Source organism: Uloborus diversus, unplaced genomic scaffold (assembly GCF_026930045.1).
Source record: "Uloborus diversus isolate 005 unplaced genomic scaffold, Udiv.v.3.1 scaffold_12, whole genome shotgun sequence".
In the NCBI taxonomy this organism is placed as follows: domain Eukaryota; kingdom Metazoa; phylum Arthropoda; class Arachnida; order Araneae; family Uloboridae; genus Uloborus; species Uloborus diversus.
Genome location: NW_026557876.1, coordinates 10,024,040 through 10,037,795, shown reverse-complemented (window position 1 = coordinate 10,037,795; position 13,756 = coordinate 10,024,040). Strand labels below are relative to the sequence as shown.

Genomic DNA, 13,756 nt, shown 5'->3' with positions numbered 1-13,756 from the left:
TCTCAACCACAGATATAATTTTATATCGTGTATGTCCACCTCAATAAGTTAACAACCAGTCTACGTTGAATACTAAAGTACCGCTCAGCAAGTGGCAAACTTAAGCAGGCTTCACTTAGTTTCATGAAAGCCATCCTTAGCAGTTGCTACAGGAGAAAATCTGTGAAGTAGCTGTTTTTGCTCAATCGACTTTTTCCCCATTGCTTTATGCTCCACTAGGATTCGTCTCAATTCCAGCAACTTTTCCATAAAGACAACCCGAATGTTGTCTCTCAACCAATCAGAAGAACCGCTTTAACATCATTACGCAGAGCACATTTGGCAGGGTTGGAAAAATCGAAACGTGAAAACTTTTCTTCTAACTCCGCCAAAAAATGGTTGAAATAACGAGCTTAAATTTTACCACAAATGATGAAAGATTGGCAACCCTAGCAAGAAGAAGGAGACAGAAAGATTTCTGAGTGAAAGTCGGGTAAAGAGTTCGTTCATGTGACAGTCCAAGTAGACAGCTGCGTAGTGGCCTTTTTGAGTTCATAACTACAAGTAAGACTCGCTCTAAATCACAATCTTCAGTTCTTGTGTATCTTCCATCCAATAAAAAGTCTGACAAGACAAGATTTCTAGTTGAGTTCTAGAAGGGCCCATCGTCATACAAAGTTACTGAAACAAAAAGGAAGGACAATATTAATGTATTGTTGCAAATTCTGTAAATAGTAATTATTGTAGTAACGTAACCTGTAAATAGTTTCCCGTAATGAATATACAGCCCCTATTTTTTAATTGATAAGATTTGTGAATGAAAAGAAATAAAGTGTGGAACGGTGTAGCATTTTCTGGAATAGTTCAGAGATCTCTTTCGGTGTGTATAAAAGCCGTTACGCAGGATAAAAAGTTTAGTTTCGATTGAGAATTTGAACTGAGAGTATTAGCTCTGTTTATTGCGAGGCATTTCGCTGTGTTGTTTTTCGTATTTGGAAGTAAATACGTGTGTAACCGTTGAGTTTACAGTGTTGTGTGATATTTGCTTAAGTGCTGATGATTAATTTACCAGTTGTTGACGATCTTTCCTGTACATAGTGTAAATAAATTTCCTGTCTTTTTCTCAAGAACTGTGTCGTGCTCTCAAGAAAGTTGGAAGTCACATCGGAGCACGAAACAGTATCATATCTTGCCTAAAAATTTTACTTCTGTATTATCGCAACCATCCCGGTGAAGAACATAACTATGCAAATCAGGTTCGTAATCGTAATCCTCAAATTTAAAAACTTCCAACTCTGGCAAACTTACCCCTGTCCCTCTAATGCGGGGACACTAACGCACCGTGTTTCGATTAGTACAAGCTAGGTGGACAAGAAAGTCTAAGAAAGTTCTTCTGCCTTTATATAGGAGTTTAGTAAAACCTCATTTGGAGTATGCTGTTCAGTTTTGGTCGCCTTATCTGAAGAAAGATATTTTTATATTGGAAAGGGTTCAAAGAAGGGTAACTAAATTAGTAAGGGGACTCTCAGATTTAGATTATGATACCAGACTTAATAGGCTTAACATGTATAGCCTGGAGCAAAGGAGAGTCAGAGGGGACATGATTCAGTTATTTAAATTTATCAAAATGAAAGATGTAAGAGGATTAAATTTTTGCGGGGAAAGCAGGACAAGGGGTCATTGTTTTAAGCTATTTAAATCTCAGGCTAACTTGGAAATCAGGAAAAAATACTACTTTAGCAGGGTCGTGGGCACTTGGAATAGCTTACCGGAAGAGGCAGTAATGAGCAAAGGAGTGGATAGCTTTAAGAGAGCCATTGATCTTCATTGGGGACTAATTAATTGACTAGGACCAGCCTAGCTGGGCCCAGAGCCTGTTGCTGGTCGTCACATTTGTATTTGTATAAAAGTCATGTTCAAAATTCTAAACTTTGGTGTTGGGATAGTGCAAACAATAAACCAAAACAGGATACTTCGTTATTTTTTTATGTCAAACTTCCTTCCGTCACGTGAGTTATAAGGTTCAAAAATACGTATCTGTTTGTAATAGAATAAATCAGTTAAGTTCCAGACAATATTTCATCACACAAAATTAAAGTGTTCCTACTTTCATGTGATTTTATTGTTCAAGATAGATATTATTTATACTAGTAAGTGTTTCTTCCCCTAATTTAATTATTTATACTAGTAAGTGTTTTTTCCCCTAATTTAATTAATCTATCTGATAGTTAAACTGTTATATTTTGTTAAAAACATGAACGAAGGTTTTTTTTGCCCGTTTCAAAACTTTCAGGTGATGGGAATGACTTGTACTCATTTGTACCATGGCTAAATTTTTTTGTATGTAGTACCTGCAGCTTTCCCATTATTAATGAGACGTATTATAGTCATCAACAGTCCAGTACAACATGTATTTTTTTACCCAAAGCTTTGGGTGCTTCAATCATTCTTCTAAGAAATCCCTACTAAAAAGAAAGACCTCTAGAGAAAAAAAAAAAATGTGTTGTACTCGAGTGTGCTGACTTCAATACGCCTTATTAGTAATTGGAAAAGTGCAGCTATTATATACAAAAAATTTAGCCCGGGTACAAACGGGTAAAATCGTTATCATCACTTGAAAGGTCACAAGCAAAAACTCCTTCGTTTATCTTTAAAAAAAGATTTTAATATTGTTTAACTATCAGATAGAGTAATTAAATTAGGGGAGAAAAAAGCACTTACCAGAGTATAAATACCATCCATCTTGAACAATTAAATCATGTGAATTTAGGAACTTTTATTTTGTGTGATGAAATGATAAATTCTGAACTTTGTCCACCTAGCTTGTATTAATTGAAACACTGTGTAACGGGACAAATTTTTTTGTCCGCAATAGAGTGGTTTCCGCAGGGCAGGGGTTTAATAATGTTACTGTTATTTGCCTTGGAATCGGGGAAATTAAAAAATGCCTCCGTTAGAAGGGGTTTTACTGCAAAACAAACGCCCCCTGTTTGTTCAACCCAAGCTGGTTGCGATAGCATGAAAAAATGAATAAAGTAACTTCTCAGAAAAATACCAGCTCTCGCTTCTCTATAACCTTACCATGCAATAATTTAACAAAGATTTTACGCGTGAGAACAAATATGTTTTGCTTTTTTTTTTTCATTTTAAACTAACTTTTGCATTAACAGTTGGGTTTAGAAAAGTAGCTGAGAGGGAAAACCTTTTCGATTAAATGTTAAGCAATAAAAGTTTCAGCAGATGTAAAGTCAACTAATGATCAAATCGACCGTCACAACTGCTAAAACAATTCAACTTCATACCTAACAACATAAATGTATTTTTAAATTTACATGAAAGATGGACAAAGTACTAATGTCACTTATGTGACTAGCACAGTCTACTAGCTAATGAAGCGATAAAAACAATTTACAGCGTGGCACACAAACACACACGAAATCGAAGTAAAAACTGACACAATGCAATGATTACTTTCTTCAAAGAATACTAATCTCTGTTTAAACTTGCTTGAAATGATTCCTTACTTGGAGAATCAGAGTTATAAAATAGCTCTTTTCACCACAAGATACGCGAAAGTTTTAGCAGTTGCAGAAATTGAACTTGAAGACAATGACTGTCGGTAGCATTAGCACGTGTACATCGAGAACTTTTTTTTTTTTTTTTTGGAGATGAATAATGACTGCACAAACACAGGGCCGACGAGAGGCCATATCCGCCTAGTTGGAAACTGGGTGTCCAACTCGGAATTAGAACCGTAGTATTAGTTTCGTAAGTTGAATTAGGTTAAAGGTTCCGTTGACCAAACTAACGAGGGACCCGTTTTGACTCTTGGCGGCCCTGACCAAACACTTTAAAAGAACTAAATGACCGGTTCATGTTTACTATTTACCAAGCATGCAGGCCGTGGTCATACAAGATGTCTCTGGTTGACGTTTTCCTTGAAAGTCTTAGGTTTATCCAGAGCACGAGTTTATATCGTCGCCTCAGAGCAACAGTAAGATATCTAATCCCAGAGATAATACTAAGCTATCTTACTGTTGCACTGAGGCGACGATATGCTTATGCTCGGAAGAAGCTCAAAACATGGTAGGCGAAATTTCAGCCAGGATTATCTAAGATGGTCCGTGGCCTGAAAAAAATTCCGGAAAGTAAAAAAACACTTCTTGAAAATTGACCCCAAAGGCACCGAAGTCAATAAGCAACCCTAACTTGATCGAAAAAGTAAAGTCAGGAAAAGAAATACTGAATAAGAATGGGTACCTATACTCCTCGCAAGGTGGGCCCAAGCATGGCCTGAAGACGGGGGGCGAGGGCTGGGGACAGAACTCATCCCTTACCATTGAGAAGATTTTCCTCGCTACCTGTTGCACGCACACCACATCTCTATGCTGGACACCAGGGCCACACGTGGAGGAGCACGTCTCCCACCGGCCTTGTTGCCATCTGAAAAGAAATAGTCACATTCATGGTGCATTCTTAAACATTTGATACCACTAGCGCAGCCAGAATTACCTACTGGAGGGAGTTTTTTATCAAAAATTCCTTCTGGAGAGAGTTTTTTGATCAAAAAAAAGCTTCTGCAGGGGTTTTTTGATCAAAAATACCTTCTGAAGGGCTTTTTGATCAAAAATACCTTTTGGAGGGGGGGTGATTAAAAATACCTTCTTTAGGGGGAGGGGAGGGTTTGATCAAATATATCTTCTGAAGTGGATTTTTTTGATCAAAAATTCCTTCTGAAGGGGATTTTTTTAGACCAAAAATACTTTCTGAAGGAGGGTTTTTAATCAAAAATACCTTCTGAAGGAGATTTTTTGATCAAAAATACCTTCTGAAGGGGATTTTTGATCAAAACAACCCTTTCATCTGCATAAACTACTGTATTAGAATTTGCGTTTTTGTTAAAACCAATGCCCTCTGCGGGTCCCCCCCCCCCTCCCTTCGCTGCGTTGCTGTTTGATACGTATAATCCAGCGGATTCTAACCTATGCCCACGCGTCATATGTGGCCCGGGAAGTTGAATCCTTTGTTATGTCCAATGTTGCGAATCGATCGAATTCGATATTCTGGAAATTTCCAACGCAGTCGGTCATCTTCATTCGTTATTTTGATTAAGTGTTGAAAAGGTGAGGACTAACAGACAGATTTTGGTTTAAAAAAACACATGAAAACTTCGTAGCACTCTTGCAGCCGTTAACAACAATCCTTGGTTCGTAATTTTCTTTCATTTTTCCATGTTATCTAAAAATATCTTAAGTTTAATATGTTCTGGCCCACCGGATTCTTGTTATTGTGAGGTGCGGGCGTCTGGTAGAAAAAGATTGGGGACCACTGACTGCTATAAGCAAAGCATCATTTTCACAAACGCATTTTTCATCGGAAAAGAGAGACTTTTAAAATCATGCAACGAAAACGTTGAACTGCTAAAAGATAATGTTACAATTGTTTCACCACTATTGTGGAATAAATTTAAGGACTGATTAAAGGCAGTGAAATATTTCTGAATACAAATATGAGAGCGTAAAACATCTGTAGTCGTTTAAAAAACAGTTACTTTTTTACGTTTATTTTTTAGAATTTTAAAATGGTTGTTTATTGAGCAATCACGATTGCTTATTGCTTTCATTTGACTGTTTTGATGTCTTATGATTTTATTTTCCCGCCAGCACCCTCTGCAGCATCACCGTCGACCGGCCGCCTCACGATTCTGCTCCTCAAGCGAAAACAGTGTCCAGGTTGCGTCCATATCCTACACACACGCGCATACATACACACACACACCTACACATGCACACACTCTTGCACACACACATACGCACACGCATACATACACACACTCTTACACACACACATACGCACACTCATGCCTGCACACAGACACAAACACACATACCTACATACACACACACGAACGCCTACACGCACAGCACTGCATACACAACACTCACACACATGCATACATACACTCACACACACACGCACACATGTGCCTACAGAAACACACATACACACACAAACACATATACACACAAACACACACGCATACATACACACACATACACACAACTACCCACACATTCATGCCTGCACACAGACACAAACACATATGCCGACATACACACACGCATACATACACACACATACACACAACTACCCACACATTCCTGCCTGCACACAGACACAAACACATATGCCTACACACACATACACATACCCCCCACACAGACACAAACACATATGCCGACATACACACACGCATACATACACACACATACACACAACTACCCACACATTCCTGCCTGCACACAGACACAAACACATATGCCTACACACACATACACATACCCCCCCCCACACACACACATACACATACCTTCCCACACTTATGCCAGCACACAGACATAAACACACATACCCCGTACACACAAACACCCCCCCCCCCCCCACACACACAAACACACATGCCTACATACACACGCTCGTGATTGCGAAAAACATAATTTGAATTCAAGATGCCAAAAATTCAAATTACTATATTTTTTTTTTATTTGCACTTACTTGCCCCCGCATGGTTGAGTATTGCAAGGCCAAACTCCAGTACGTCCTGGTTTGCTAAGATGGGCGCAAAATCCTTCATCTACAGGTGTACTTCCCGTTTGGCACAGCACAGTTACATTCTTGAATCCTGAAATACAATAGGAAAAGAAAATAGCGGGACTTCGAGTAATACAAACTGACTATTCATAAAAAATGTATCCCACCATTTTCGCAGACATGTGATTTTTCAGCATTTTTACTGAATTCGGTATTTTTTGCGAGAGCAAAATATTGTGTGCAGGAAAAAAAAGGGGCATTGGAAGCTAAATTCAATATGTTCCAGTTAATTTCAAGCATCTGATAGAGAAGTTGGGGCCGCGGTTGCCCGATCGGTAGAGTGTCGGATTCGGGGCCGGAGGGTCCTGGGTTCGAACCTCGATGGTCGAAGACCCACCGTCGTCATTAAAGGGGACTGGGCGACGTTAAATATGCTCGTGGTCTCAATGTCCTCCAAGTGAAACGATACCTCTGGGGGTGCTAGTACTAGATAGCTATTAGCTCCTGGGCTAGTTCTAAATTCTCAATAACTGTTCGATCAGGTGATGGTGCTGCCATCTATGGGTATATAAAATAAGGAAGGCAAGGCACTTAGTATGCAGTCCTCGACATAAATACAGTTGCAGTCAGTTGTGACTCTGAATAGTAATAGTAATAGTAGTGATAGAGAAGTTTCCGATTTTTCAATTTTATTTTTATATGATAGAGTAACATGTATGAACATCATAGGTGAAAAATATTTTGCGATACGATAAGTAGTTTTTTTTAAAGTAATTTTTAAAGTTCAAGCGATTGTGACGTCAAATGGCACAGGAAATGACGTCATGCGCTCTTCCGCTTCGGGAGAAGCCGAAGGACGTGCAGTTGGCTTCGAAGACGAAACGTACGGCTTACCTCCTCGCATTTAACTCCTCGCGTTTCTGGAACATTAAACCTCTCATCCTCCGAAATATTCGAATACCATCATTGATGTTACTTGAGGAAGATTATTAGATTGTGCTTTTTAACGAATCCGGCCTCCATAGTGTGTTCAAAAGGATTATTGAATTTCTAAAAAATAAAAATATCAGCGCACTCAAAATGTCCGTAGCGAAAACAAGGGATCTTCGGCGGAAGGCTGCCCATTAGTGCCCTGTGACGTACGCTCGTGACGTTTCAGAAGAGCGCACTTTTGCGCGTGGATTTTTAAAAATTCTTTGAAAATCAATCACGGTGTTTTAAAATTCGGCGATGGTGAATTATTTAATTTTGAGGGTCAATTAACAATATCCAATAGTCAAAATATGAACATTTAATAGGTTACAACTTCCCTATTAAAATAGTCTTCTGTATACTACGAGTAAAATACGTGGGAGAGCTTTCAGGTGTAGTAAATTATACTAAAAATGTTGTGTTAGTTCACAAAGCCATGTGTTTTAGTAATTTTCATTCTGTTTATGTTACATGTCTGACTTCAAACCTGAAAAATGTCGCCAAACATTGCGATATTTCGCCAACAACAGAAAGAAATCATGGACAAACATAGCGTCATCTCAGAGCAACAGTGAGATATCTAATCCAAGAAATAACACTAAGATATCTTACTGTTGCTCTGAGGGGAGGATATGTCGACTATTGGACCATTCTCGCCAAACCAGAAAAATATGCAGTTGGACTGTTGGATGCATCAAGATAACATTTTATATTTCTGATCTGCGGGAAATTATAATACACTGCTAAGCGATGTGTAGATTTTTTTCGGAGTTTTAACTTGACAACAGAAAATGTCAACAACTGTTGAATAGAATCAGTTGTCAATTACGAGGGGAACCCAAAAATAACCGGATTTTTGCTCTAAAATATTTATATATTATTTTATTCACAAAATTTCTTTAGTCTCCTTCAAAGTGTTCACCCTTAAATGCAATACACTTGTTAATTCTTCTTCTGTTAATTAAAATACCATTCTTTTTTTTTTTTGTGAACCAAGTTCTTTTTTTTTATCAAAAATGATTTTTATTTTAATATTTTATCTGATCAGAAAAAGTCTTCTGCTTTTGTTTCTTTAGTTTTTATGGAATTACGTTTAATGAATTATTAAAATATTGCTATTACAGCGTTCTTTTTATAGTGTTTTATTTTGGGGAAAAAATGTCTTATTTTGCGTTTTAAGCAGGGAAGGGAATATTTTCTTCCTCTTTTAAAATATATTTAAGTCTTCTGCTGGTTTCGGTTAAATTGTGTGCAAGCTTTCATATCTACCATAAAAAATAAAAAATTTGGGGAAAAAAAAATTACAGAGAGTTTTCTCGTGAGATCCGTATGTACGTATGTATGTGCGTATGTGTGTAGGTACGTATGTATCTCGCATAACTCAAAAACGGTGTGTCCTAGAAAGTTTGAATTTTGTACGTATATTCCAAGTGGGATCTAGTTGTGCACCTTCCTTTTTGGTTGCATTCAGATGTTCCTAAGGGGTCTTTTGCACCTTTTTGGGGGGAAATCATTATTAATTTCAATGCTAACTCAAGTGGTAATTTGTCAAACACTTGGCGATATATCGCCAAGCTTTTGGCCGCCGTTTTGTCGGCAACTTGGCGAAAAATTTGGCGATTTTTTTTTTAATTTTAAATCTGGTTTTAATTTGACCAATGTTGGTGATATTTAAAGAGTTAACCACTGAATCATCACATTAAAATTGCCAATAATGGGGAAATAAAACTGTAAAACTTTTTTTTTTTTTTTTTTCGGTTCGCAAGAAACTAGGGGTGAAAATATTTAGGGTTTCCTTGCTTACTCCAAGGCGCTATTATTAAATTGGCGTAAAAGGAAGTCATGTGATGCACACATCAGCCCATTTTTTTTTTTTTTTTTTTTATTACGCAACGAGACGGATTGCTTATTTCAACTGAGCCTATAATTTCGCTGCCACCATTAGATACAAGTTGAAGTTCAACTGTTCAATTTTATTTTTTTGTTTGGAATTTTTTTCCACCATTTGGAGCATTTTTGATTAGCAGATTTCGGAGCCTTTCCATTGCTGGCAGCGTCGTGTTCCGCACGACCCTGCACATAGGGACAGCGCGGCCCTGCTGTCTACTACAATATATATTGTACTGTCTACTACAATACAATATTATTCGTATATTCTACTACAATAGAATATACGAAATAAAATCGAATTTTACTGACCATACTATAGATTTCATGAGAAATCTGTAGAGAAAAACCTCCCGAAACAAAAAAACTGATTACGGCTGGGATATACACTCAAAGAAAAATGAATAAAACGAGCTGATGTGTGCATCACATAACTTTCTTTTACTCCAATTTAATGACATTTCCCCATTACTGGCATTTTTAATGTGATTCAATAGTTTACTCTCTAAATATCACCAACAATGACCGAATTAAAACAGATTTTAAAAAAATCGCCAAATTTGTCCCCAAGTTGGCGGCAAAACTTAGCGACCAAAAGACTGGCGATCTATCGCCAAGTGTCCGCCAAATTATAACACCACTTGAGTTTACGTCGAAATTAACAATAATTTCCTCCCCAAAAGGGGCAAAAGACCCCTTTAGAAACACCCGAATGCAACCAAAAGGGGAGGTGCACAACTAGATCCCACTAGGAGTCTACGTACCAAATTTCAACTTTCTAGGGCTTACCGTTCGTGAGTTATGCTACATACATACGCACAACCACACATCCGCACGCACGCACATACATACATACGTACATGCAGACGTCTTTAGAAAATTCGTTGTAATTAACTGGGGAATCGTCATTACGGATTTTTCGCGTGTCTATACGTTCCAAGGCACTTATTCACGTGTGGTCGAGTCGAAAAAAAAAAAAAAACTCAACATTCATTCTGGGGTGAGCTAAATGGAAATTAAACTCGAATTTTGAGGAAATTTTTTTCGCGAATACAACTTCCTTTCTTGTAAAAGGAAGTAAAAATTAATTTAAGCTCTAAAAAATGATGAAAAACTTTTTGCATATTTACTCAGATACTGTTATGTACCATATTCTGTAACATTTTCCTGAATTTCTAGCAGTGGAGATGCTTTAGATTACTTTTTACATTAATAAATAACGTAGAAAAAAAAATAATATCTTCATACTTATTGATTTCTGTTTAAAACTTACCACCTCCACAAGGAGCGCTGCACTCAGACATTTCCACTACCCATCCATACTGAAGCCTGGAAAAGTTCTTCCATGTTCCTTTCTTGCCCTCTTTGCCTTGGATACGTCTCTTGTACGCGGCTATGTGGCTGTGCTGTACACCGGTGGAGACGTGGTTGATGCCAGACGTATCACGGCGACGTATACGGCTGAGGTAACGTCGAATATCGTACATTTGGCTCGCTTCTACAGTTGTAGGAAAAAAAGGAAAAGAATTTTATGCACATTCTTTCTAAAATCTAGCTTAGAGTTTTGTTGCTAACGCATTGTTCCATTGATCATTTTCGTCAAAACCAAAACTATCGCCAAATGAAAACTAAGGGCATGAAATCTCGCCAAAAATTTTCATTCAAAAGTTTTTTACAAGGCAGTGAGAAGCAAAGGGATGCAAGTGGACTATTTTAAGTTTCCAGTAAAACGCGTTTGAAGATCAGATCCTAGGTAGGCTTTCGTTGAAATTTGTTTCTAAATCATGCTGTACAGCAGCACCTACCAGGACTACTAGTACCATGTCTTGCCCCAAGACAGAGGAGAGGTCCACCTACCATATGTACCGGTTATCTCCAAATTTTAAATTTTGCCACTTGCATCCCTTTGCTTCTCGCTATTTCATTTGTGGTTCATCATCATTGAGAAAAATAGGCTTCATGGACTTCCCTCAGAAATTTCTAAAAACGAAATTTAGAGCCATCAGGGGCCGACTAACTAAATGTGAGGTCCTAGGCCCCCTGAAGACTCTATAGTGGAATGCCGTGTTTGATTTACAGGTTTGGGGCCCGTCGGAATACATTTGGGGGGCATCTTTGTCTTACATAACTATGTAAATCATTTATCATAGTACCTCAAGTAATAGATAAAAAGTATAATTTCCTTATTGGATTAATGAGTTGAACTTTTTCGCATCAAAAGTTTGAAACTGCCGCCCCCAAAATAGTACCGCCTGGGGCGGACCGCCCTCTCCGCCCCACCCTTGCTACGCCACTGGGGGGAGGCAATGTCTTTTTAGTTCCTTTTTTTCCCAAAGGCTCCACCGAAATGAAGATTTTAAAATATCACACGAAAAAGACTTTTGAATCAAGCCCCCCTCCTCCTTCCTTGCAATATACATATTTTATTAAATCATAGTAATTTTAGTAGTTGTTCTTAAATTCTGAAATAAGAGCATACTTAATAAATTAGAAGTAATTCATATGTACCTACAAAAAATCATGTTTTCAGTATGTCGCCAGTTCAGTATGTCTTCCCAATAATAATCAACTCAGTATGTCGCCAGTAACAGAAACTTACAGCAATTAACAGCAAAGGTGCCAGTCATATGTATTGCCCTTTTTTCACGAGAAGTCACCTCATCACGCCTCTTCGAACGCAGAGTTCCATTTTACGCGGGGGGTGATCAGTAAGCAATCCACACGCTTCCAAAGAAGACAAAACCAGACATCCTTAACTTGAGCGTGCATTTTTAATGTGCAAAAAAGTCTTAGTGTCCGTTACATCACTTGTCTGTTGTCAAGTGATTTATTCTTACATTTTAAAAACTGCCGCTTTTACAGCAAAATGCTGTGATTCGAATATACCTTCTCCCCAAAACAGCGCAATAGAATCATCGGATACCACGTGACAAGGGAGGAGTCAAGTGCCTTCTCCTGAGAAACGGACAATACTGCTGGAAGCAAATTTTATTGCCTCCCAAAACTAAAAAATACGTGAATTAATACAAGGTGTTTATCTTTGGTTAAAAGAAGATATTTTACTGTTAACACTGAATGCCCACAAAAATATTGAAAAATCTAATTTATTAATACAGTAATCCCTCGTTATATCTCGTTTTTAGGGGGACAAAGAAAAAGAGCGATATATCCGAAAGCGCGATATAAAGGTGGTCATTAAAAATAGTTAAAAGTTCAATACACAAGTAAAATAACATTCGTTCTTTTTGACATGATTTTCTAATGGTTTCGATGTGGGTACTACCACACCTATTGAAATTTAAACATGATTGAAACTTAAATAAATTTTCACCGTCAGAAAGTTAAAAACATCAAATGGCGAATGAAGACGATCTTTCTGAGCTGCCGCGAGACAAGATGGCCGCATTCTAATACCCTCTTATTCCCAATAGACTTTCTAATCCGTTTGACTTGCTGTAGAAAGGATGGAAAAAGTAAAAGTAACCACATTGTTTGCAGAAAACTCTTTTGCCCGCCCAGATTGCTCTTCCTTTCTTAATGTTTCTTTATGCTTTAATGTTTCGGGAGACAGAAGAAAAGAGCGATATATCCGAATGAGCGATATAACGAGGCGTGATATAACGAGGGACTACTGTATTTCTCTTATTTGAAAGAACTTTAACAAAAAAAGCGGGTCTTAAGCGGTACTTAGAGGAAAAAGGGGTACATATTGTGAGACAGGAGGCGGAACTGTCCTGTCAAACGTGGGAACTCTGGTTGGTCACTTTACTAAAATGAGTAGAGCAAGTTTGACTACTTCATCACCAATAGTCTATCACTTGTTCAATGAAGTTTTGGTTTTGATGGAAATGGTCGACGGAACAAAACGTAAAGCATCAAAATTATATGCAAACATTTAGTTTACGAAGAAAAGGACAAAAATCAGTAGAAATACGGATAATTTTTGCCTCCAAAATTTCTCCGAAATAAATTCATGTGCACCGAAAAAGTAACTGAAGTAAAAAGCAGTTAGCAGTGTATAAGTTACGGGAATTTTTCTTAAAACATTAGAGCTCTAGAAATCTCTAAACTCTAAAAACTCCATAGATGGCGGGGTATTACGAGCAACATCGATGGTAAATCAGACAGTTAATAAAGGGAAAATAAGCTTAAAGCGGGTAGTCCTTTGAATTTTCGCCTCTTAAACAACTGGCATCAGAATCTGTATCAACACGTTTGATGAATAAAAAAATGTAGTAAAAGTGATAGATCTAACTTAAATTAGTTGGATAATTGTTGGTTTTTGTTTCAAAAATTGTAGTAGTACGAAATTCCGTTAACCAACTTC

The 13,756-nt window shown here is 37.7% G+C and overlaps 1 protein-coding gene across 1 annotated transcript in view; it reads right to left on the bottom strand.

Moving 5' to 3' along the window:
* Positions 1 to 205: 205 nt before the first annotated feature.
* LOC129232460 (A disintegrin and metalloproteinase with thrombospondin motifs 16-like) overlaps positions 206 to 13,756 on the bottom strand; it is a 135,119-nt gene continuing 121,568 nt past the window's right edge. The window contains exons 19-21 of the mRNA XM_054866605.1: positions 6,535 to 6,661; positions 4,341 to 4,422; positions 206 to 271 (exon numbers count right to left, since the gene is read on the bottom strand). Coding sequence (XP_054722580.1) covers positions 206 to 271; positions 4,341 to 4,422; positions 6,535 to 6,661 — 275 coding nt within the window. The remainder of the gene's footprint in view (positions 272 to 4,340; positions 4,423 to 6,534; positions 6,662 to 13,756) is intronic.